The sequence below is a fragment of the Hibiscus syriacus genome, unplaced genomic scaffold, assembly GCF_006381635.1.
Source record: "Hibiscus syriacus cultivar Baekdansim isolate YM2019G1 unplaced genomic scaffold, ASM638163v2 tig00112253_pilon, whole genome shotgun sequence".
Lineage (NCBI taxonomy): Eukaryota > Viridiplantae > Streptophyta > Magnoliopsida > Malvales > Malvaceae > Hibiscus > Hibiscus syriacus.
In genome coordinates this window covers 47,538-58,216 of record NW_024063283.1, presented here as the reverse complement: position 1 = coordinate 58,216, position 10,679 = coordinate 47,538, and the positions used below count along the sequence as shown (strand labels likewise).

Here is a 10,679-nt window from a genome sequence, read left to right as displayed (position 1 = left end):
AAGTCCTTCTTTTTAGCCTTCATCTCCTGCAGAATGTGTACCACCCCTTGAGAAGCAAGCCTCGACTTCCTTAAGCCTTCACGTTCCTCCACACTACCAAGGACCTCAAACTTATTAGAGGAACTAACAAAAATAGCCCTTACCTTATCCCTTTTCTTACCCTTACCTCTCCTCCTCTGAGATGAATGATCCAAATATGAACCCACTCCAGTATACCTAACATCCCTACCCTCCTCTAAAGAAAAAGAAGAACTCACAACACCACCATCACACTTACCCCCTAAAATTTCCAAAGCCACATTTTCAACTCCAATAAAACTCAGTCCACCTTCTCCCTCGATCTGCAAAATATTCACTCTCTCAGTACCTTGCAAAGTAGCAACAACATACTGATCCCCATGATTTTAAACTTGAGACTCCGAACCAGAGCTTCCTTGCCCAAAGAGGTTGCCCCTTTTTAACACTTCTTTCCTTTTTTCCCCGTCACCTACAACAACCTCATTGAAACTTTTGTCCGAATAACTAAACACTTTGCATTTAGATCAGTAGGATTAAAACCAGGGCACAACCACCTTAATTACACCCATCAAACCATCACACATTTTCACTGAAATTGATCAAGGCAACCACACATTTAAATCATTTTTTGTTCAAATTTAGGCATAAATAACTTTTATGTTTATATTATAATAGTATATGTTGTTAATTTGATTTGATATATATACTAATAATAGAATTTTGACTTAATAGATTTCAGTCAAGACAAAATATTAGAATTTGAGAGTAATGAGAATGTAAGATCTAAATCCACACTTTAAACACGATACATGGATTAATGGAAGAATATGGCCATATTTTAAATTTGTTCGAAGACTGGATTTTACTTGAATATGAGCCTGGAGTTAAAGATGAGTCCAATATAAATAGCCCAAGTTTTAAACACAACTAGGGCCATGGCCCATTGGGCATAGACAATAGGTTCCTATCCGAGTTGAACATCCTATAAATCATCCGAGTAATCGTTGTGTTTATTTTCTTAAACCCTAAATTTCATTTCCCCGGCAAAAACCCTAGTCTCTGCTCTCTTTTTAATCTTCCCCTTTGCTAGCCGTCTCTCTCAACCAAAATGGTACTTCTCTTTGCATCTCTTCGTCTAATGTTTATTCTTTGCTTTTATATTACAATTGACTCTGTTTTTGTTTGGCAGACCGGAGAACCAGTGAATCCCAAAGCATACCCATTAGCCGATGCTCAATTAACCACCACCATTCTGGATCTTGTTCAACAAGCTGCTAACTACAAGCAGCTCAAAAAGGGTGCTAATGAAGGTTTGGGACATACGCATTTTTCAATTTTCAATATTTGAGATTTCTGATATGGGTTTTCTTCATTTTGATGGGATTCAGCTACTAAGACCTTGAACAGAGGTATCTCGGAGTTTGTTGTCATGGCTGCCGATACTGAGCCCCTTGAGATTCTGTTGCATCTTCCTTTGCTCGCTGAAGATAAGGTAATTTAGTTTATGGAATTTCTTCATGATATTTTCGTTTGTTTTATTTGTATTTTCTTGTGCATGAACGGGAGTTTGTTTGTTTGTAATTTTTATGTCACTTGATAAAATAAAGAAGGTAACTAAAGGTTTGTGCTCTAAACATACACTGCACAAAAAAATATATGTCAACAACGATTATCCCTTAAAATTTCAAATTCTCATATAATTTTATGTATTTTCTTTGTATTCTATATTCATAATTTATTTTATGAGTTTGTCCCCCTTGAAATTTTATCAATTCCCCCCTCCAAATCCTGCATCCATCCATGTAAACAGAGTATTATGAGCATTTTGAAGCCTTTTTCTTTCTTTTATATTTATTAATACACCACCTTTGCTTGTCCAGGTTTATGTTTGATATGCTGGGGCTTGTTTAACGTTTTGCTCTTCATAAAATTGTGCTCTTTTGTTAATAATAAGATGTTTGGGCCTTGCAAATATTTAGCCATGCAAGAGTTTTTTTTTTGGACAAATTGTCATGTTTTTTGGAGGACATGTGTTTCATTGATTCATAATTCCCGTGTTTAGTATGTCTTGGGATGTCGTATTGTCACTCTATCTAGGTATCCAATCAACATGACAATTGTCTTTAAAGAACTGTTTGAACAACATAGGATTGTATGTAAGATTATGGTACTTTCTGTTGTATACGACATGTTCTCCACACTTCAGCTTTGAATTCTTGATGGTTCATAGCTCAATGTAAACTTTATCATGAAAAAACAATTCAACTACCACTCCTTAGCATCTTTCCATGGAGCAAAAATGTCAGGGATTGGCAGCTAAAATTTTCTATTTCCCATTGTTGTTGGAAGATTATAATTTATGACATCACAATAACATTATATGTAATTAAACTTTTGCAGAACGTACCTTATGTATTTGTTCCTTCAAAGCAAGCGCTTGGGCGAGCATGTGGTGTGACAAGACCTGTAATCGCCTGCTCTGTCACGACAAATGAAGGAAGCCAATTGAAATCTCAAATACAACAGCTCAAGGTATACCTGAACTTTCTGAAAGAATGTTACCTTGTACGGCTCATGTTTTCCCCCCATATTTTGTGTGTGTTTGCTTATGCTGTTTGTCTGTGAAATGCAGGATGCCATTGAGAAGCTCCTAATCTAAAGATATTATGCAGTTCGTATTCAGTGTGATGGGCCTCTTGGAATGTGGTGGTTGCTCCTTTAGAGGCTTTGACTGATGAAGTCGTGCCACTATTGAGCAGGTCTTTTAGTGTTTGACCTTAAAAAATGCCATTGTTGTGTCTTATTATGTTTTCATATGAACTGAGAGAAGAAAGGGTAATCTTGAATTTGACGTTTAGCTGAATTCAATATGAATCATGCAATGAATTAATGTTTGCCTGAACTTGTCAAATATGTTCCATTTGTGCTGTTACAGTTTCACATTTTCGATTTAATTACTTTTGGATTTTAGGTTTTTATTTAATTTATCAGATCAATTATGAAGCATCAAATCAAGCTTTTATTGACTCCCCAACAAGTTAAATACAATGAAGCATCCATATCAGGCTTCCGTTGACCCACGAAACGGTTTTGAGCTTTATCGCAACTCCAAATATTTGTGGTTAATTTTACGCTCATCGTTCAGTCCAAGAAAGCAAAGAATTCAAGGTGTGAGGGCCATAGATTTCGCTGAATTCCAAAATTGAGTGAAAATGTCTCATTGGAATGGAAGAATCCAAAACTTCATCATGCTCGACGGATCTTGATTTACACTTATGTGACCGATTTCTCGAGGTTTAGGCATTTCTATGCTTACATTTTATCAGTTCCAGAAAGAAGACACATTATGAGTTAGATAAAAATGAAAAGAAAAGAAAGAACTAACATAGAAATAAATAATAAAACAAAAAATGGCCGCATAAGTTTATGTTAGAGGTGCAGGTTTATAAAATTTTCAAGGAAGTGAAAATTTATAAAATCTTGAAGGGACGTATACTTGTAAAATTTTAAGAGGTAAAAATAGTTTTTTTAATTAAAAATAGAAAGAAAGTATATATAGGAATTTAATATTTTAAATGGACGATGATTCTCATCTGTTTTTCATATGAAATCTCGTAAGTTTCTCTTTAGAAAAATAAAATTACTGTGTGAATTCAATTCAATTAGAAAAAGAATTAGGTGACGTTTGGTTCGTTGGAATGTTTCTGATGGAATTGAAATCTGTGAAGGAATTGAAATCTGAAGGAATTGAAATCTGAATCTGAAACATGTTTGGTTGACAGAAAATTGAATTGGAATCCAATTCCATATTATGTTTGGTTCGCAGACATGTCAGATGAATTTGATTTCAGTAATTTAAAATGACAGAATTGCCCTTCTTGTTTTTTTTTTGCTTAATTTTAGTTTATTTTATAACTTACATGTAACAATATATTATAAAATTTTAAAAAATATTAAATTTTCATTTTATTGATTGATTATTCATTTCAATAAATTATAAAAATCATACTAATAAACATCATAAGTTAAAATCATCCCAATTAGGGATGGCCATAGGTCGGGTTGGATTGGGTTTTTGGTCCACCCGACCCGACCCGAGAACAAGGGAACCTCCACCCGAGACCCGACCAAAATAAAGTTTCACCCGACCGACCCGAATATATGAATTAGAAACCCGACCCGACCCGAAATAAAAAATATTTTTATTCAATAAAAACAATGACTTAATTGAAAAAATTATATATAGAGGGGTATTATTGTAATTATTCCTAAATATATAAGGTAAAATTATATTTTTTTTCGGGTCGGGTATTTTTCACCCTAAACTCGAACCCGACCCGAATATCACACTTAAAAAAACAGAGCCGAATATCACACTTAAAAAACCCGACCCAAACCCTATTTTTTAAAAAAATCCGACCCGATTCCGATTTTTTTAAAAAAGCGACCCAACCCCGACCTGAGTATCACACTTAAAAAAATCCGACCCGACCCAATCCCGAAATTTAAAAAAAATTTGACCCAAATACCAAAAGATTGATGAGGGTAGTATGATCAAATTTCACATTCCCTCCTACAAATGATTTTAATTCTATCATTTTATGGATGAAATTTACTTTCCCTCCCTTGATGGAATTGGATTCCAATTTTCCCTTTGAAAACTTAAACTAAACATGAAAAAGTGGTAGAATTGAATTCTAATTCTACTAATTCCAAAGAATTCCAACGAATCAAACACCACATGTGAAAGATGGTGGGTGAATCCCATTGGTTGGATGGATAACCCACGGATTGTCATTTATGATTCAGTCGTCGGAAGGCTAAGATCGTATTTTCCATCGTCCACGGATCAAACATTTGATAAAAAACCAGCCGTCCGTATCTCAATTAGCTATGGTTTAGATTTACTCATTTAAAATCTTTAGTAAAAAGATTTGTTTTTTAAGTTCACTTCTTCCCGCTGCGATATATATATAAACACACACATACCATGGTAAAATCTCGTTGATAGTGCGTTGAATTTTTTTTTTTCACGAAATAGTGGGATCGCCAGATTAATTGCTCAAGTGGTGTCCTCTACAGTACCGGGGGTAGGTCGCCATGCACGCCCGGCGACCTACCAGGTCGCCATGCACGCCCAGCGACCTGGTAGGTCGCCATGCATGCCCTGCGACCTACCAGCCAACGACCTCCATGCCCATGCACGCCCATGCACGCCCATCTCGCCAAAGGAGCACGCCCATGCACGCCCATCCATGCCCTGCTGCATGCTCGCCTGCTCGCGACCTTGCCGGGACTCCATGGCGACCTACACATGCACGATCTCCCCATTCTTCCCATGCATGAACCGATCCTTGGTCGCCCCGAGTGTCCCATGCATGAATCGTTCCTTGGTCATCCTTGGTCGCCTCGAGTGCCCCATGCATGAACCGAGCCCCGAGTGCATGGCACGATCTCCCCATGCATGAATCCTTGGTCGCCCCGAGTGCATGGCGACCTCCTTGGTCGCCGGGCGTGCATGGCGACCTAGGAGGTCGCTGGGAGTGCATGGCGACCTATGGTTGGGTTGTGCATGGCAAGCCACGTCGTAGGTCGCCCGGAAGGCATGGCGACCTACGGCCACACTGTTGATTTCGCCCTATTTCAGCAAATAATGTTGGGATAACGTTATTTCGTGAATTATTTATTTTGAGTGCATTATATCGTGAGTTTAGCCCACATACCATAATCTACCAACTTTCGCCGTCAAAAATTTCTCTTCAAATATATCCTACTTTCTTGCAAACCAAACACTTTTTATTCATCAAATCGTCCTAGCAATGGCTCGTACCAAGCAAACAGCTAGAAAATCAACCGGAGGAAAAGCTCCAAGGAAGCAGCTTGCCACAAAGGCCGCTCGAAAGTCGGCTCCGGCAACCGGCGGAGTAAAGAAGCCTCATCGTTTCAGGCCAGGAACCGTGGCTTTGAGAGAAATCCGTAAGTACCAGAAGAGTACAGAATTGTTGATCAGGAAGCTTCCTTTCCAGAGGCTGGTGAGGGAAATCGCTCAAGATTTCAAGACCGATCTGAGGTTCCAAAGCAGCGCCGTTGCTGCTCTTCAAGAAGCTGCTGAAGCTTATCTCGTTGGACTGTTTGAAGACACTAATCTTTGCGCTATCCATGCTAAAAGGGTTACAATCATGCCCAAGGATATCCAACTTGCTAGGAGGATTAGAGGTGAAAGGGCTTAGATTATATGGGCAAAATCTCGTTGATAGTGCGTTGAAATTTTTTTTTTCACGAAATAGTGGGATCGTCAGATTAATTGCTCAAGTGGTGTCCTCTACAGTACCGGGGGTAGGTCGCCATGCACGCCCGGCGACCTACCAGGTCGCCATGCACGCCCAGCGACCTGGTAGGTCGCCATGCATGCCCTGCGACCTACCAGCCAACGACCTCCATGCCCATGCACACCCATCTCGCCAAAGGAGCACGCCCATCCATGCCCTGCTGCATGCTCGCCTGCTCGCGACCTTGCCGGGACTCCATGGCCCCGAGTGTCCCATGCATGAACCGTTCCTTGGTCGCCTCGAGTGCCCCATGCATGAACCGAGCCCCGAGTGCATGGCACGATCTCCCCATGCATGAATCCTTGGTCGCCCCGAGTGCATGGCGACCTCCTTGGTCGCCGGGCGTGCATGGCGACCTAGGAGGTCGCTGGGAGTGCATGGCGACCTATGGTTGGGTTGTGCATGTCCCATGCAGAGCAAGCCACGTCGTAGGTCGCCCGGAAGGCATGGCGACCTACGGCCACACTGTTGATTTCGCCCTATTTCAGCAAATAATGTTGGGATAACGTTATTTCGTGAATTATTTATTTTGAGGGCATTATATCGTGAGTTTAGCCGATTATATGTATCTACTGTATTAATTATGAAATTAGGGAAAATCTAGGGTTTTGTTCCGTATCGTGTAATTTGCTTTCTCGGCAAAATCTAGGTGTAAGGTGGAATTTTAATGAAGGTTCTATGTTTTTGTTGGTTCAAATTGGGCTTAGCTTTATTAGTTTAATCTTCATATTCATTTCCCGGACTTATTGGGTTTAACTACTTCCACTTCATCTCTTCCAAACTACATCAATCCCAAGGTACCAACTTCTGCCAACCCGGTTCCCAGATTGACTTACCTTATCTCCAGTGATGGTGTCAGCTTGCTGAGGATGTTGAAAGTTTTGTACCATCCCAGGATCCAGTTGGCTGTGCATTTGGATTTAGAGTCTTCGGCCGAGGAGAGATTGAAGGTGGCCGAGTTTGTGGAAAATGAGCCAGTTCACTTGGGAATGTTAGGGTGATCAATACAGCAAATCTTTCGACTTATACAGATCCTACCACGGTTACTGATCGAAGCATGATGCAGATCTGCTTTCGCATATAACATAAGATCGTCGGCAAAGAAAAGGTGAGAAACTAGTAGGCCATTCCGAGCAAGGGAGAAGCATTTCCATAGTCCCGAATCAGCACAACGGTGAACGCTATGGACAAGCAGATCCATAGCCAAATCAAAGATGCAGGGGATAAGGGGTCCCCTTGTGGGACACCCCTTTCAGGTATAAAAGCAGTCGAGAGTTTGCCATTTCCATTGGATCTGCATAGAAGAGGAAGTAATACAGTGCATGATTAGTCTGCCCATGCTGGCGGGGAACCAAGCCTCAATAAGAGTATCCCGAATGAAGTCACATCGTATCCTATCAAAAGCTTTTCCAAATTTACTTTGATAACCATCAACCGTTGCTTACTCTTCAGGTTTAGCATAGAGTGAAATTTTTCCTGATTAATAATGACGTTGGTGATAGAACGACCAGTAACAAAGCTAATCTGATTTGGTTGAACTAAGATCGGCATGATATGCTTTAAGCGTCGAACAATGATCTTAGTTATAAGCTTATAATACATCACAGTGCACAAGCTTACAAGCCGAAAATCCGAAAATGTCGCAGGGGTTTCAATTTTGGGAATGAGGACTAAGACGATTCTGTTAATGTCGGATTCAATACCTTCGCCTGCAAAATCATTTTGAACCATCTTGCAAACTGACTTAGAAACGACGTGCCACTGGTTCTGAAAGAATTCGGCATCCAAACCATCATGTCCCGATGCCTTCAACGGCGACAGGATTAGCCACACGTGGAAAATTCGTATGAGGAAAATGGGCCTAGACGTTCCCATCATTTGAGTATATGGATTTGAAAATTTGAACCGCCTCTTGTCGAAGAGTATCTTCATCGTGACACCTATCACCGGATGCATGTTTGAGGGCGACAATCATATTCCGTTGCTTCCTGAGTAAAGCCTTCCCATGGAAGAATTTAGAGTTCCGGTCTCCTTGAGAGATCTAACCCGATCTCGATCGTTGCTTTCTGAGCTTCTCTTCAAGGTCAAGAAGGTTTTCAAGATCAGGAAGAAGCTCCGACTCAAGATCAATAAGGAATCTAGAGTGATGACGGTTCAAACTTTTATGCACACTGCGTAGTCAAGCCATTAAAGTTTCTTTCAGGTTCCGATGTAGCCAAAAACTGCAGAATTCCAGATTTTTGCAGCTTCAGTAAAGGTTGAAATTGAGGATGAGAGCGAGCCGGAAGAGTCCCAATTATCCTGAACAAACGGCTAAAGTTCACATGCTGAGATCAACCAGAGAAATATTAGAATTGAGATTTTCGTCGGTTCGCGGAAGAATTGCCCACACTGAAAAGAAGTGGTCGATGGTCCGACCGCATGCGATAGAGGTGGCTAACGATGCTTTCTGGGAAGGATTCATCCCACTGATTATTACAAAGAACTCGGTCAAGTCTGGCATAAGAGTTCCCACGATTCCAATTTCCAAGTGAATTCCAGCCCTTGATAACACATATCTCGAAGACCGTTATCATACACAAAATCCATGAAGTCCTTGCTAGGCCTAGAGGAGCTCCCAAAGTTAAGCTTTTCCGAGGCCAAAAGAGTGGCGCTAAAATCGCCAAGAAGAATCCATGTAGAGTCAATAGAAGTGGCACTAAAGCTGAGGAAGGGCCATAGTCTCTTTCGCTTAGTAGAATTGGGGCTCGCATAAATGAATGTGTCCAGGGTGGACAAATCGGAGGCAACATGCGAGACTCGGCAATGGATAAATTGGAAGTGATTCAATAAGATTTCAACCCGAACAGAGTCAAACCAGCATAACCAGATTCCCCCAGAGAAGCCAACGGCTTCAATTCGATGAGAAAACGGAAAACCCAAAGAAGCAATGAAACTATCAACTATATCCCCACTGACGCGGGTTTCGATAAAAATAATCAAATTCGACTTGAACTCCCTCAAATATTGACGAACAGCGGATGAAAATCGAGGGTGACTGCTTCCCTGCATATTCCAGTAAAAGATATTTAAATCCATAAAAATGAGAGGAGAAAGGGGCGGACCTGATCGGATCAACATCAGATCCATTAGCAATACCGTCCGGATTCTTTACACCAATATGGGTGCTTTCAACGTGCATGGGACATGCAGAAGTTTTTGTCCCATTATCATTTGGGTCTTTAACAGCACCAGTTGAATGAGAGGTAAAAGATGAGGTTGTTTGGTATGTGTCTGGTGGATCACTGTTATGCTTCTCCAGAGGAGGCTTGTGTACCGGAGGATGCAGAGTTGGAGGAATTCTGAAATTAGGGTCATCATTTTCCGATAGCGCAAGAGCTATATGCTTGGTTCTAACAAGGGTAGCCACACGGGAGGCAAAGAGGAATGGCGAGAGATTGCAGACAGTGTTCTAGAAATAGACCTCGTGGTTTTCATGGTCACATTAGAAACAGATAGGGGCTTACGGACACTCAACGGTTCTTTGCCTTCGAGGTTTCGAACAGGTTGCTGGGGTTTTCAGAAAGAGGCAACAGGTTTGTTCTGAGGTTTGCACTAATTGTTTCAGGAGTGTTAGGAATTGGGTTACCTTCCGGTACATCATTAGTCCCCTCATCGGACGTGGCAGCAATGGGTTGAAATCTAGAACCCGAGGTAACTTTGGGTGCATCTTTCACCGTGGTAGGCTTCTTATTATTCTTAGATTGTCTTCGCTCAACGATCTACCAAGGGCTATATTGCTCCGGCACTAAAGTTGTTGATTGGTCTTCTGGGGATGTGTTCGATGGTACTGAAGTTTCACCGGTAGCCGACTGGGTTACTTTGGGTTTTCCGTGGCATAGATTCTGCACATGGCCATACTTCTCACACGATAAACAAATCGTTGGAAGCAATTCGTATTCGGCAATTTGAACTCACCCATTATAAGCAGCTTGGAGATGAGCAGTCTTTGAGATAAATGCTAACAGCCATTCTACCAAAACATGTTGCGGAATATGGCTATCGGATAGAGTAAAATTGTAATTGATAATTTAAGAAAATAAAGATGAAGGTAAAAAAGACACAAATTTTGGTGGAAAACCCCTAAATAATATAGGAAAAAAATTACGGGCAAAGATAAAAGAATTTCACTATGAGAAAATAGAAATTACAACTTTTCTCGATCTAACAAGGAGAAAACAATAACAATTCTTTCTTGGTGAAAGGAGAAAACAACTCTCAAGAAAACTCTCTAAATTCTCTAGTAATGAAAGAAAGCTAGAATGATTTGGGATGATTTTGAAGTTAAATGGG

General features: G+C 40.7%; 2 protein-coding genes across 2 annotated transcripts; both read left to right on the top strand.

The window, feature by feature from the left end:
- The first annotated feature begins 1,045 nt into the window (after window positions 1-1,045).
- LOC120176770 (NHP2-like protein 1) lies at window positions 1,046-2,916 on the top strand. The gene is made up of 5 exons (XM_039183117.1): window positions 1,046-1,129; window positions 1,208-1,328; window positions 1,407-1,510; window positions 2,419-2,550; window positions 2,651-2,916. The coding sequence occupies exons 1-5, from the start codon at window positions 1,127-1,129 to the stop codon at window positions 2,675-2,677; spliced, it is 387 nt and encodes a 128-aa protein (XP_039039048.1). The 5' UTR covers window positions 1,046-1,126; the 3' UTR covers window positions 2,678-2,916.
- Window positions 2,917-5,798: 2,882 nt separating this feature from the next.
- On the top strand, window positions 5,799-6,250 carry LOC120176769 (histone H3.2). Its single transcript, XM_039183116.1, has one exon. It carries the CDS (start codon window positions 5,838-5,840, stop codon window positions 6,246-6,248), a length of 411 nt encoding a protein of 136 aa, XP_039039047.1. The 5' UTR covers window positions 5,799-5,837; the 3' UTR covers window positions 6,249-6,250.
- Window positions 6,251-10,679: the final 4,429 nt, after the last annotated feature.

Bases quoted from the DNA above. Each gene is read 5' to 3' on its own strand.
- LOC120176770 (XM_039183117.1), top strand. The intron at 1,511-2,418 runs GTAATTTAGTTT...AAACTTTTGCAG, and splicing joins CTTTGCTCGCTGAAGATAAG to AACGTACCTTATGTATTTGT. The intron at 2,551-2,650 runs GTATACCTGAAC...TGTGAAATGCAG, and splicing joins CTCAAATACAACAGCTCAAG to GATGCCATTGAGAAGCTCCT.
- LOC120176769 (XM_039183116.1), top strand. From the start codon at position 5,838: ATGGCTCGTACCAAGCAAACAGCTAGAAAATCAACCGGAGGAAAAGCT.